Here is a 14,366-nt window from a genome sequence, read left to right as displayed (position 1 = left end):
TGCATCTAAATATACACCATATCCAGATATATAGAAAAACTATATATTAGAAAAATTAAAAATAAAAATAAAATTATAATTTGAAACGGAGATACTATATCCGTTAAAATCCTACCTTTTGAAACAAGACCCTTACTTGAAACCCACGAAGCCCTAGGGCAGATCATATCTTACAATCGGAAATTCGGTGGGGGCAAATTTTACATGCCACCTCTGCAAGCCTATAGGAAAGGGACCGATCGCGACTTGCTACCAAACGGAGGTTCCAGTTCAAGGAACACACAAAAAGGCCGACCAATTTTTTTGTCAGATAACACTCGAGATTTGCAAACTTGGATAATGCAGTTTCCCCCCCGATCGTGCAACCACAAAAATAACGGCAATACAACACGAATTCAAAAGCCGGATAAATCAGCTGGCGTATGGCGAGACCAGCAGAATAACAGCGCAAGGCAAGACGTAAAAGACCCCCAAGCTTACTTGGGTTCCCAGCAATCACAATACTTGTAAGGTATCCGAAATCCATCCACGTTTCAGAGTGTTCCAACGCTTCCGGGTGAAGTCCCAGTCCGCGGTTACAGCCTACACACGAGTTACCATACGAATCACCACGGGTCATTCATTCTCCCAGGCGACCTGTTACATTTGCTTGAGGAGCAACCAACAGCACAGGATGTTACTCCCTTCTCTTTCAGCGCGCTTCATATTGGACAACTGCCAAAAAAACAATAGCGGGCACTAGTGATCAGGACAAGTACATGGAATGCAGAGGGGATTCAGTTTAAGATGAAAGAATAATAAGAAGAAAAAAACTACTAGCATCAAGTAGCATGCATGCTTTACAAATTACAGCGACTGCCAAAAGCAAGGGCACACCATAGCTGAACAGGACAAGGGATGTCGCTTGAATTCAGTTAAAACGGCGTGAACATAAACTAGTATTGACTGAGCTTATTTTTAGATTTGGTTTAGCACTTTAGCTACCAATTTTCCGTATCAATGGGTTCCGGTCAGTATAGAGAATCGATGGCTCCTATACGCCTCATAACTTCATCTGCAAGAATCGATACACCTCGTCAAAGCCCCTATGGTAACTATCCTAACCTTTCTGGTCCTCAATCAAACCACCACGTTGACCTCAACCACCTGTGATGCCCACCACCTCCTTCTTCCCAACTAAAAAAAAAATTCAATTTGGATACCATCCAACTGCTCTATCCCTTTCTCCTTTTAAGACATGGCAACCCTTCCTCCAATTACAACATAATCCTGTTCAACACAATGTCCTGTGGGAAAACTTTTATAGCGGAAAAGCAGGTGTTCCAATTTATGATCATTTTCATGGAAGAAATGGGTAGGAGCAAGTGCCATTGGGTAGCTTAATCATGAATATCCCCTGTCTTTCATGCATTACCATGGTCATTAAGGAAGTAGGGTGCTTGAGGTGATGCATGATGACCCAGACAATCCGTAAAGCCTAGGAGCTTAAGGTGAGGCGAGGAAAAAACCGACATATAAATTCTATTCTTGATGTTGTATATAATAATAGTTTCAATAGAGAGCAGCCAAAAAATATGTCCCGTGCAACATATATACAGGTGCCATTGAAGTAAAAGCAGTGCCATCAAGCATATGTATGGGATTGTATTTTAGCAATATCTCTGAATGAGAAAAAAAAAAAACTCTTTTGCCTCAGCATCAATGAACCGCAACCTACAATCCCTTCTGGGAGTGTTAAGCAATCCAATTACCCAAAATACGGTACATATGTAAGAGCATACAAACGTGTTAAGCAATCTAATTACCCAAAATACGGTACATATGTAAGAGCATACAAACTAGTCTGGTTGCCAGTCAAACATGAATTACTAAATTTAATTATGGTTAATGAATATTCTAGAACCAAACTGCTTTACAGTTTACACTCTTGGATGTACAAGCACCATGATGGATAGCTAACTAGTACATGGCAAATTCAATAAGGTCCAACCACGTCAAGAGACTGCTTCCACCACTTGCCGAATACATCCAAGGGGGTAAGGGGTGCAACTTTTAATCTTGGAGGTCAAGGGCCAAGCTCTAACCATAAGAATAGAACTACTTCAAGACCAAATAATTACTTAAAATGGATGAAAAGATAAGTTAAACTTGCACATTCCATAGTTCCATGGAATGTCTCCCCTGAGAATTCACACAACCTTTGAAGAGATTTCACGATTAGGCTTTAGTTCAGTAAACAAACAGACAGTGCATACAGCAAGACTACCAAAAGTAACAGAGTAAACTTATGTACACACATAATCTTCAGCAAAGCCAGCTACAACTTTTTGTGGATTAGCAAACTGGTTCTTGTTTAAAAAGTAAAAATAATAATGAATTATGCAAACATGTGTTTTCTCATCATTTTAACTAATTTTCGAAAGTAGCCATTCCAGTTCCAGGTTAAACATTCTATATCTACGTTGTACAAAATATAGAGCTACAGTGGGGGGAAAAAGTATCCAGCATCAGTTAAAATGGGCAGCAGCAGGTTAACTCCATGACAATGTGCTTGAACTACTTGAAACTGGTCTGTAAATGTATAATGACTTAATGCCCAACCCTTCCCTTCTGATTACAGGGCATCAGGCCTACACGAGATTTTCCATTGCTGACCGGCTTATTTCCACAAACACATGGTAAACGCTTATGGTATACCTAGGAAAAACGCAACAGCAGCACAAGCCTATTATCAGAATCCATATAGGACGTATCCCGTTATAATATATATGTACCAACCAGCAACTACAATAGGATCTAAGCAGTCATCGGTGAAAGCACAAGCCATCAGTTCAGAGTTCAGACACAGCCACACAGGAATTCAAGAGAGCAGGAGTAGAAGAGGCCATACTTCGGCGGGTCCGCTTCTTGTAGAGGATGCGGTAGCCGCACTCGCGGCACTGGATCACATCACCCGGCTTCAGCGTGTTCTCGGCTCCACAGTCTGGAAAAAAAAAAGTCGTTGTTCCGGTGAGAAAACGACAGAGGAACTAAATACTTCCCTATTCGCCGAACTGTGGGGAAACTACTGGAGATTAGTGAAACCAAGCATCCCCCCTCATCTGTAAGCACAACTCAGAGAGGCACTAGAACTTGTAATCTCGATCCTTATTTCAGCCAGGCACAAAAATCAGTCGTGGCGAGGTGTCCCGGCAACGAACAAGCGGCCCGGCCGGGAACCGCGGCGCCAAATCGAGACCGGATGGAGATAAGGAGAGAGGGAGAGGGATGAATGATCACCTCCGCAGAGGTAGCTGACGGGTTCCGGCTGCTGAGGGTCCATCCGGCGAGCCGTAAGCTAGGGTTTCTCTCCCCCCCCCCCCCCCCCCCCCCCCTCTCTCTCTCTCTCTCTCTCTCTCTCTCTCTGGGGGAGGGAGCACGGAGCAGCCTGCGGGGAGAGGGATGGACAGAGAGACTAGAGAGAGAGAGAGAGAGTAGGCTTTGACTGGGCCTCTGGACCGTCAGCGCTCTCTCGGGTTGGCTGGGCCCAGAGCGCTGAACAGGATACTGGGCCCAATAACTCTTTGCATTTTCAGCACTGAATTCTGGTCCGGAGTGCTTTGATGCATCCCACATTCGAGCGTCACTGGGCCGTGTGCGCACGTCCCACGGTAGCGGGGATAGGGATTGGAAGAACTAGGGATGGCAATCGGGTCCACGGGTTCGGGCACCCGTCGGGTTTCAGACCCGACGGGGGTGGGTTTGGGTGCTATTTTGCACCCATGGATCCGCCCGAACCCGACCCGTCTAATTTCGGGCGTGGGTTCGGGTTTCAAATCCGATCCATGGATGCCCATCGGGCGCCCGAAAAGAAGCCTTTTACGAGTTTTGGCCCAGCCCAACAAGATTTGGCCCAGCCCAACAAGAGTAACCCTAACCCCCCTACCCCCTTCCCCCAATCCCCCATCCCTCTCCCTCAGTACTCTCTAGCAGCCGCCAGCCGCCCAGCCCCCAGCCGCCACCCCTGTCTGCCCCTGCTCCGGCGGTCCAGCAGGTCTGCAGCAGCCCGACGCGCCCCCGCTCCGGCGGTCCGGCTCCGGCCCCTTGCTCCGCCACCCCTGTTCGCCCCCCGACGCGCCCCTACTCCGGCGGTTCGGCTCCGGCCCCCTGCTCCGCCACCCCTACGCCCAAGCCCGACGCGCCCCTGCTCCGGCGGTCCGGCTCCGGCCCCCTGCTCTGCCACCCCTGTCCGCCCCCCCGACGCGCCCCTGCTCCGGCGGTCCGGCGGTCCAGCCCCCTGCTCCGCCACTGTCCGCCCCCCGACGCGCCCCCTGCTCCAGTGCTCCAGCGGTCCGACCCCTTGCTCCGCCACCCCGTCCGCCCCCCGACGCGCCCCCTGCTCCAGTGCTCCGGCGGTCCGGCCCCCTGCTCCGCGCCTAAGCCCGACGCGCCCCCTGCTCCGGCGCCCAACCTGCTGCATCGCATATTTGATGGCAAAACCCGACGGGCACCCGCACCCAACCCGAAACCCGACGGGTTCGGGCGTGGGTGCAAAATTCCACCCAAGGGTGCGGGTGTGGGTTTAGTTTTCGACCCGATGTCATTTTCTCATGGGTCGGGTTTTGGCTCCACCCGACCCGAATCCGACCCATTGCCATCCCTAGGAAGAACTTGGGATTTAAAGGGGGAGGAACTTGGGAGAGTCATGTGCACCTCGTGTGATGAATCGATGATTCGATCACATGCCGTGGCAGATGCATGCACGTACTAGGCTTTGTGACTTTTGATTAGGTAAATCTATAAGTTGAACCCAAAGTAATTTTGATGGTAGATCTAGTGGTTCTCATTTCACTTTATTTAGCTAATTGATTAGATAAATATAGTTGGTCAAAGTTTGAGAAAAAGATGAACGGTATGGTATATTTGAGCAGAATGGAGGCACTACACTATTATTACTATTATTGTATTAGGGAGTGGGGCTCAGCTTGGTTGGTCAGCCCGCGTGGATACGAGGTTAGCAATAAGAGTTCGAATACCGCAGCTCGCGTCTCTGGTAGAGCACGGGACGGATCGGCCGGAATTTAAATCTCGATTCCCATGCCATGTTCCTCAGGGTGACTCTAACATTATTGTTGTACTTTGCTATAGTGATTATTATTTTTTGGGTGTTAGTGTGTACTATTCGAGTGGTGTCTCGTGGGGTATTTTATGTATGGTGAATAGGAAAATATAACCAACAATAGGCGGAATGGGCGCGGCTACAGTACATACATTATTGCACTTTGCTATAGTGTTCACGTGCAGTCGAAGAGAGAACTAACGGTAGGCTGAATGGGCTCGAGCCAAGGAACCTTTAATTTTCGCATGCCACGCGTACCTGCACGATGCAAGGCTCATCACCTCGTGTATCTGTTAGGAGGACGCGACGTACGTGTACTGGCTGACGCCGAAACCGACTCCGTCCTGCTCGCTGCAGGTCGGTACGGTACAGATGCATGAATGCATAGACCAACAATGGTTGTTACGCAGGTTTCTTCTATCTACATGGAACAAACGAAGCTAGCTAGTGTACTTCAACAAGAGCACAGTAGTACCTGAGATCGATCGTCGATGCCTTCTGATGCCAAGTACATCATCCATCGTCTCAACGACAAGCAAGCTAGCTAGCTGCTGCACGGCAGCTGTGTGCAATTCAACGACCTGCGTCCAAGGAAGAAATGGAAGCAGTATCCATATCTGGCAAGCTAGCTAGCTATCTGGTGGACCACAGATATAGGTGGCGGGCTAAAGATAAAGGTTGTAACAGATTATGGTCCCGGTACTTCCTTCAACTTGATTCTTATACATTTTTAGTTTGAAATTTAATTTTGCAAAATAAGAGGCCGGTTTATTTTCAATCCGATCCTTAAATTATCTAGACTAAATTTTTAAGCACTTTATTACCACCTCTAGCCACAAATCATTGTTGTCTACAAACTACTTGATGAATTGCTTCTATGCCTCATCATCAGCCGTTGGAGGCTGTTTATTATGGTAGTCTTTTATTGTTAACTCATGTCGTCGAGGAATAATAATATAATGCAGCAGCTCCCTACTAGCTTACTGCATGTTTTAGTTAATTTTGTTCAAGGATTATATTATTCTTCCGAGAAAGCTCTTTTGAATATGTATTGTACATGTGATACTGACACCTGACACCTGGATACGTACTATGGGTGTATTTGGAAGGGCTCTACCTCCGGCTCCGTACGTCGCTTCGGCACAGGAGAAGCCGGAGCAGCACCAAACAGCCACACCACCGGAGCCGCTTCTGGGCATCTGCGGGAGGAGTCGGAGCCGTTTTTAGGCTGCATCGGTGAAGCCACAAATAGTAGCTCCACAGCTCCAGCTCCAGCTCCGCACGCGGAGCCCTCGGCGAGAAACCCTCCCAAACGTGCCCTATATATGGCCGGGACATTGAAAGTCCCTGATACGTGTTGCCTCTTGTCTTGCAACTGTCACATGCGATAGCTGCTGGCCGGTCCGTGATGCCGGTGAAATCATGGACACCTTTTCATCTCTAGCTACCTCCAGCGCTGTCAACCAGTCACCACTCCTCTCCAACTATCCACCCGCGGTTACAATAATGCATGGTGCCATCATCAGAGCCTTCTCAACTTCTCCCAAAATATGTACACGTTTTCTCTGAACTTCTAGCTATCTTTATTTTTGCCTTCTTTGATTAATTTCCTTAGGGTGTGTTTAGTTGAGCTGTGGCTTAAAAAAAAAAGCTGCCGTGAGCTGTGGGCTGTGAAAAAGCTGCCATGGGAAAAACAGAAGACCGTTTGGTTAGAGCAGCTGTGAGCTGTGAGAAACAGTGTGCTGTGGGTGAAATACCTGTAATACCACTGAAGGTTTGTGGAACTGTATATAAACCAAAATACTCGTATAAACACAATATGCTCACTATTTCGCATGTAAATATATCTTTTGGAAAGAAAAACTAAATTTTCTAAATTTTTCATCCATATGGTCCACATCAATAGAACTGTATCAATTACACAAGATAAATAGCTCATAAAATTATGATGTATGTCAACGTAACTATCCTCCTCTCACACTAACCAAATCATCAGCAATCTTATCACGAATGGTATTCATAGTATCTTCATTCTCTACCTCTTCACTCCCATCTTCTTATATTTGTGCCGTGCCACTTATAGATGGTACCAAGTACTGCTCGTCAGCATTACATCTCTCAAACTCCTTCTCACACAAAACAAACCGAACCTCTGGAAAAGATTCTTCTACTGGGACCTCTGCAGAAAATTCTTCTACGGACGGCAGGGCGGGGGGGGGGGGGGGGGCTGACGAGCGGATGGGGATGGGAGGTAATAGAACGAACAATTTTTCTCCATAACCAGTGGCAGGTGGGTAATTTTTTACCTCAAAAGCCACTGAAAGCAGGAGGGAATGTGTTTTTGCATTTGTAGTAGGGTGAAAGCTGCTTTTGGACAAAAGCACATAGGACGTTTAACCCCTTTGGTTGGCTTTTGACTTTTGCAAAAGCAAAAGCAGGTGCAAAAGCCCAACCAAACACACCTTTAATCTTTATGCGTAATTCAAAAACTATGCCTATCCTGAATTTTTCAGGTTTTTTACATCGGCAATGAGTAATTCAAAAACTATATCTATACTTCATCACGCGTCCTGCAATCAGCGGATGTCAGTTGACGATGAAAGAAAGGCACCCAGTGAATGAAGTCTCATGCATGGTGGCACGAGACTAGTGGTGAAGGCGGACACGGGGCACGAGACTAGCGGTGATATTGACGGAAGAGGGCGTGGTTAGAGCACATCTGTGCCTGAGAAGCCGCCATCAAGCTAAAGGAGATGGATCGAAGCTGATCTAGAGGGAAGATGAAAAGTTGCCAAATGTAGGGTGTGATCGAGTGGTCAATGGTAGAAAAGAAAAAATATTCAATTTGCAAAATACAGACGCAGATGCTTAGATATATGCACTCATCTCTACGAATATATAGATGCAATCCTACCCCTATAATGATCAACTATGAAAGACTGAGCAGTAAATCTTCAGATTTATAAAATCACCATAAACGTTTTGCTGTTGACGGATACATCACCTACTACTGAAACACTGAAAGAGTAGTGCCGATTAAATCCTAAAATAAATGTAGGAAATGTGAGCACTCATGACAAGTCGAGAATTTGAACTCGGGTGGGGAGCCTTATCAGTCGAGCTACGCTCAGTTCGCAGATGTTCATCAACCGATAGCAAAGAAATGAAAAACAAGAATCGGGCTGATATAATCTTGCTCCCTTGTCTCACCCATTTATTCCATCATTTTTTCGAGGAGGGGGCGAATGGCGGTGCCCAGTGGTATACGAGTAAGAATGAATTTTAGGCGCCATCGACCGGCCGATCCGGTCCATACATACATGACCTCTACCTCCGCCCGTCCGGCGTCGGTTCAGCGCTCCCTGATCTCGATCCTCGGCGGCCTTATGATCTTGATCCCCTGGGTCCGCGGCACGATGACGACGTTGACGGCGCCGTCCTCCTCGCCGACCCCGATGTCGGCCAGCACCTCGTCCAGCGGGAGGACGAGCGCCACCACCACCGTCTCCCCGGACCTGTTGCCGCCGCGCGGCAGGGTGGCGAAGCTCCCGGCGTACTCGCTGTACCGGGGCCCCGCGGCGGCGGCCTGCTCCGGCGGCACGTTGATCACCACGTCGAACTTGCCGCTCCTGCCGGGCTCGAACTCGATGTGATCGAAGACAAGGACGGTGTCCGGCTGCGTGCCGCCGCCGGCCGCCGGCGTCTTCTGCGCGCGCGGCGGCATGGGCACGGACGGCACCTCCACGCTCTGGCCCGGCGTCAGGGTCAGCGGGAAGGCGGGCGCCGGCGCCGCGCCGCGTAGTAATGATCGCCTGGTGGTCGCGGCGGCGGCGGTGCCCTTGGGCAGCAACGGTGTCGGCCGGGCGTCCATCCACCGCAGCGGCTCCCGGTCGTCGTAGCTGTACCTGAGCGCGGCCGCGTCGAGGACGTCGCGGACCCGGACGCGGACAAGCTGCGGCTTCTCGTCGTAGAAGACGAAGCTGGTGTCGAGCCACTCCGGGTCGTCGAAGTTGCTGCGGCCGAGCTTGGTGGCCCAGAGGTGCCAGAGGCGGTCGACGTTGGCGTGGTGCGAGTAGAAGACCGGGTCCCGCCCCGCCGTGCCGAGGAAGCCCATGTCGGCGCCGGTGTGCTCCTGGCCGTCGTTCCCCACCGTGGAGCTCCCCGGGTCGCCGGTCCAGATGTGCACGCTGGTGTGCGCCATGCTCTCCAGCGACCCGGAGGTGCCTGACGACACCGTGCTCGGGTACTCGGCGCAGAACTTGTCGCCCAGGAAATCCTGCGCCTTCTTGTTCCGCATCATCTGAACGTACAGAGTGCAGAGGTTATTCTGAACAACCTGGTTGTTCTGGACCGCCTGCGGGTCGAACGGGATGACGGTGTCTCCGGCGTTGAGGATGTCGAGGTTGACGTAGGCGCCGAGGTGCGCCGGGTCGCGGTTGGCGTCGTACAGCGGCGAGCCCGCGTCCTTGAAGATGGCCGGCATCGCCATGCCCGCCGGCGCGTCCCAGTTCCAGTAGGGCAGCGCGAAGGCGTCGTCGCCGATGAGCCCGCCGAGGATGCGCTCGTAGAAGTAGATGTACATGCGGTGCCACGGCGCGAAGATCCACGAGAAGTGCACGTCGAAGGGCGCGTCGTCCTTGCTCGCCGCGGCCGGGCCGCCGTACCGGTAGTGCCCATCGCAGTAGGCCTGGTGGATCGCCGCCTGGCTCGCGAAGCTGCGCGGGTCGGAGTCCGGCAGCGCCCTCATCGCCGCCAGGGCCTGCCTGTACTTCTTCACGGTCTCGGCGTCGGCGAGGTGCGCCGGCTGCCGCACGCGCATCGGGCTGGTCGGTGGCGTGAAGTCGACGGCGGCGGCGGTCGCCGCCGGCGTCGGCGGGCACGGTTTCTGGCCCGCCTCCTGGCACGCGAGGAGCTTGTCCGTGACCGTCTCGCCTCTGGGGCAGGAAACAACGGAGGCGTCCTCGGCGGCCGCGAGGCCCGGGTGCGCGCCGAGTTCCCCAGCGGCGACGCCGGTCAGACCGGCGAGCACGTCCCGCCGGTCGAAGCGGACGGCGGCCCTGCACGACAGGATGCGGCGGCGGCGCTGGGTCCGCTTCGTGGCGAGCATGGAGGGGCATGCAGGGGGCGGCGAGGGGAGGAGGAGGAGAGGGCAGCTGGCCCTGGCGCTGGGAGTCGCCATGCCGTGCTGAGGTAGCTACGTGAGGTTGGTTGGCAAGGGTGTGGGTGCCTGCCACCGTATATATAGCGGATCAGTGGTAGCTGCTGTGCTGGTGTCCTTTCAGGATTTTTGTGTGGCCAGAATTCTAAAACTCGTGATCATTGCTAAAACTCGTGATCATTGATAATTGATAAGATTGACCATCGATTCTGGGTTGGTTACCATCCATGCCATCAAAAGCATCATCTTCCTTTGTTTACACCATCATCTCCCCAAATTCTTCCAAGCACGAGAATCGTTACCTTCCATCTCCCTTTTTCATCCTCTTCCATCCAACTCCCGTCCACTTGCTTCTGTTCTTCGCTCCGGTGATCTGAGGACTGGGCGGTGATCGACTGGGCTGGACGGTGGCTGAGGTTCCGAGACGGCCCGCGAGGACAAATCCTTTCGCGGCTGGTAGCGGCATGCAGTCACTGGCATGACCCATTTGTAGGCCCATTTGTACCTGGGCCTATAGCGGCACAGTTACTGCATGCAGTCAGCAGGCCGCATGACCGTGGGCCGTGGTCGCCGGCTGCCATTTTTTCCCCTACATCGATGTAGCTGCTGGGCCGCACGTGCGCTCGCATGGGCTACTGCCGCGACCAGCTTAGCAGCGAGGTTTGAGTTTTTGCCCGCCTAAGCACGGCACGGCCTGGTACTCCGTGTCGTGCTCGGGCCGTTACCATGGCACGGCGGACGGCCCGGCCTAGCACGAATTTTAGAGTCTAGCCTAAGACGGCCCGTTAACTCCACTCCACTTCAGTTCATATGACCATATACGAGGCATCACAAAGCAGCCCGGCCTGCTCGGCTTCTCTCCCAATCTTATCTACCACGAGTGCCCCCCCTCCCCCCTAGGGCGCAGGTGGCGGGCGCCGGCGGGCGGCCCGCGGGCAAGGTGGCTGGCAGCGGGCGCGGCGGGCGCAGGCGGCGGCCTCCATCGAGCGCGCTGGCGGCAGATGGCACGAGCACGGCGGAGACCCCATGCTTTTCGGGCCGGCACCACACGAAATGGGCCCGTGGCCTCGTGCTTGCGCCGAGGACAAGCACCACGGGCAGGATGGCACGGCCTGATAGCCTGGTCGTACCGGACCTGGCCCGATCCGTTCGTGCCCGGCCCGTGCCGGGTGAGCCGAATGGCTATCTATACGTGTGGTGACTGACAACGCAGTTATCAGAGAAAGCATGTTGTGGGCCTGCCCACGCGCGCGTCTTCCGAGATGTAAAAAAAAGATTTGAAGCAAATAAACTCGTAATTTTCAACTGAAATGTCCAAATCAAATCCGGATTGCACCACTAAATTTGTTACGTTGAAATCTTCAAAATAAGATCCCAGTTGACTATATTTAAATAACTTTTAAGGTGGAATATTTTTTTCTGAAGGGGAACAATTTTATTGTGATGCTAGAACAATTTTACTTCATCGCCGCATTTAGATGCCAGCTAAATTGTGAAGCTAGAACAATTTTATTTCATCGCCGCATTCAGCTACCTTTCAGGATTCGAAAAATGTTTGATTTGGGATTTAGATGGAATTGTTAGGGGGCATTAGTACATAAGCATGCTGCTGCCGCTGAGGAAACATCAATTTAAGGAACGCAAACACTGGCATCTCATAAAATTTCTGGAATGGACTCCTCTGAAACCCGTTTAGATCATCTAGGGCTAAATTAACTAAACTTTAGGTGACTAAATATTAGGTAATAAATTTTAATCTAGATCCATAAACTAAACTTTAGGTGAAAACCATTTAAAAATATATGAAAAGATGAAACTAAACTTGTCCGAATTAGATGGGTTTTACGGACTAATGGACTAAACTTTAGTTAAGATGAAAGTAAATTTTTAATCCAAAGTTTAGTCCATTTATTTGGATCACCTAATTAATGTACTAAATTTTAGACTAAACTTTATTCCATGGATCCAAATAGAGAACATAAACACTGTCAAACTTATAGTTTCCCGTCATCATACTATTGGTGCTCATCCGTAGTGTGGAGGCATAGATGGACATGCATTTAGTAGTTTGCAGGAGATCACGTGGTCGCGGAGGAGAGCGAACCGCGTGTGCGCCCACGCGACGCATTCTTGGCAGCGAGCCAACGAGGCAACGACAAGAGAGAGGAGGGGCCTCCTGCCTGTCCGCTTGCATGCCCTCGTGCGGCGCGTTGCGTCGACCGCGCGCGCGTCGCGCTGATGATGCGCTGCACCGAAGGCAGGTGGGCCATGGTGCGCGTGTGTTTGTGTAAATGCTAAGTACTCCACATGTGTATCACGCGCCCGAGAGCTAGGTAGCTAGCTACCACCGAGGCGTGCCTTAGCTTCGTTTCTTCCCACAGTTTGCCGCAGCGATGCATGCATGCAGCTGCTGAGCATCGTACACCATGTGAGTAAGTGACCACGTACTATACAAAACCAGTGATTAGCGCGCCAAGGCGCGAATCCAGCAGTTCCTTACCTTGTACTTTTCGTGTTGATCATTGAAAAGAAATTATTGCTTGGAGAACATAACTTTTTTTTGTTTATGTCAAATATTTCCCTAAGGATAAACATAATATATGTTTGTTTACATCATGGCACTAGATGACCCCGACGTGCACCTTCATGAGTCACGTGCGCGTCGGCGCGGACACCGTGGCCGACCGGGAGGAGGTGGGAGATCTCGCGTGGGTCACCGCGCGACAGACGGCGTCGGCGAGCACGAGCAGCGCCCCGTGCGGGGCCGTCGAGGACGAGGGGTCGGACGGAGCCGGATGGAGCTTGTTCAGCAAGTCCCGCGTGGGGGCGATGGAGCGGCGGGCAGCGAGATGGTGGAGAAGGAGCGTGAGGAGTAGGTCGGGAGCGGGACGGCGGGGGATGCCTCGAGGGCCATAGACACCGCCACGTCGATGTCAGCGTCCGCCGCGGCGCGGATGGCGGCGACGAGGTCGGCGGGGGTCCTGATGGGCTTCCGCCCCTCCCCCTGCCCTTGCGCGGCCGAGAGCGCGTTGTTATCGTCGGCGGGGCAAGGTAGTGGCAGAATCAGCATTGAGGGCCAGGGGAGCTCTTCTTTCCTTCTTCTTCCTCCCTCCTCTCCTTTCTTCTTCTTCCTCCTCAAAATTTGTAGGAGGGTTTGGGCGCTTCCATCGGAGCCAGGGTGGTAGGGGGGCTCGAGCCCCCTGCACTCCCTGGATCCATCCGTGGGGCAAGAGCTCCTGGGGCTTTGGGGCTTCTGTGGGTCTTGAGGTGAGGTTTAGTTGAGCTGTTGGGGCAGGGGCTAGCGGGGAGAGGGCGGCAGCGTGGAGGGGGAAGTGGGGTGGGGTTTGGGTTTGGGAACGAGGGCGATAGGGAGCTTGCGGCAGCAGTGCGCATGGTGTGCGGTATCTTCCCCATCCTCCAGCTTCACCTTCCCCTTCCTCTTCCCGGGTAACACGGTGGTGGCAGCGAGGGAGGGAGAGGGATTCGGTGGTGGGAATAGTAAAAAGAGTATCGGTGGGGTGAATTACCACCATCGGATACCAATCAGTTAAAGCTAAATTTTTTCGCTGATGTGGCTTGCACGGTTGGCCGTGCCGGCGGCGCGTTTTGTTGATAAGAAATATTCTACAGGTGGATTAGATGGTACTTCGTACATTTCAAAATGTAGATCATTTTGATTCTTCTAGGTTTATAATTTTTGCTATACACCTAAATATTTAGGGAGGACACTATAAATCTAAAAAATTCAAAACGACTTGTATTTGGAACGGAGGGAGTACCAAGATGTTACGTAGGCTGGTAGCACCTAGCTAAGTGCATGGGAAATTTTAAGAGAAGTTTAGATGAATAGATCATGCAAGCGTGTACATGCATGACAAATTTGCACTCGCAGAAAGAAGAAAAGAAATAGAGACACAGCGTAGGAGTGGTGGTGAGTTAGTAGGTCAAAAAGAAGAAAAAAAGCATGTATATCTGCATCGATCGGCGCGTCCATATCCGTAAATCCTTATTTGTAGAAATAGTTGCCTAAGAAGACTGCCTTTGGAGTAGTCTCGTTCTCGTAGGCGGCTCACATATGTAGCCCATGTAGGCAACCGCACGTGGAATTAT

General features: G+C 51.5%; 2 protein-coding genes across 2 annotated transcripts; both read right to left on the bottom strand.

The window, feature by feature from the left end:
* Positions 1–400: 400 nt before the first annotated feature.
* On the bottom strand, positions 401–3,455 carry LOC112897963 (DNA-directed RNA polymerases II, IV and V subunit 12). Its single transcript, XM_025966372.1, has 4 exons — positions 3,389–3,455; positions 3,280–3,351; positions 2,891–2,983; positions 401–714 (listed from the first exon to the last, which is right to left on the bottom strand). Exons 2-4 carry the CDS (start codon positions 3,320–3,322, stop codon positions 692–694), a joined length of 159 nt encoding a protein of 52 aa, XP_025822157.1. The 5' UTR covers positions 3,323–3,351; positions 3,389–3,455; the 3' UTR covers positions 401–691.
* A 4,856-nt stretch (positions 3,456–8,311) lies between these two features.
* LOC112897234 (polyphenol oxidase I, chloroplastic-like) lies at positions 8,312–10,291 on the bottom strand. Its single transcript, XM_025965488.1, has one exon. It carries the CDS (start codon positions 10,275–10,277, stop codon positions 8,451–8,453), a length of 1,827 nt encoding a protein of 608 aa, XP_025821273.1. The 5' UTR covers positions 10,278–10,291; the 3' UTR covers positions 8,312–8,450.
* Positions 10,292–14,366: the final 4,075 nt, after the last annotated feature.

The sequence above is a fragment of the Panicum hallii genome, chromosome 6 (assembly GCF_002211085.1).
Source record: "Panicum hallii strain FIL2 chromosome 6, PHallii_v3.1, whole genome shotgun sequence".
Taxonomy (NCBI): Eukaryota; Viridiplantae; Streptophyta; class Magnoliopsida; order Poales; family Poaceae; genus Panicum; species Panicum hallii.
This window is presented reverse-complemented; position numbering and strand designations above follow the sequence as displayed.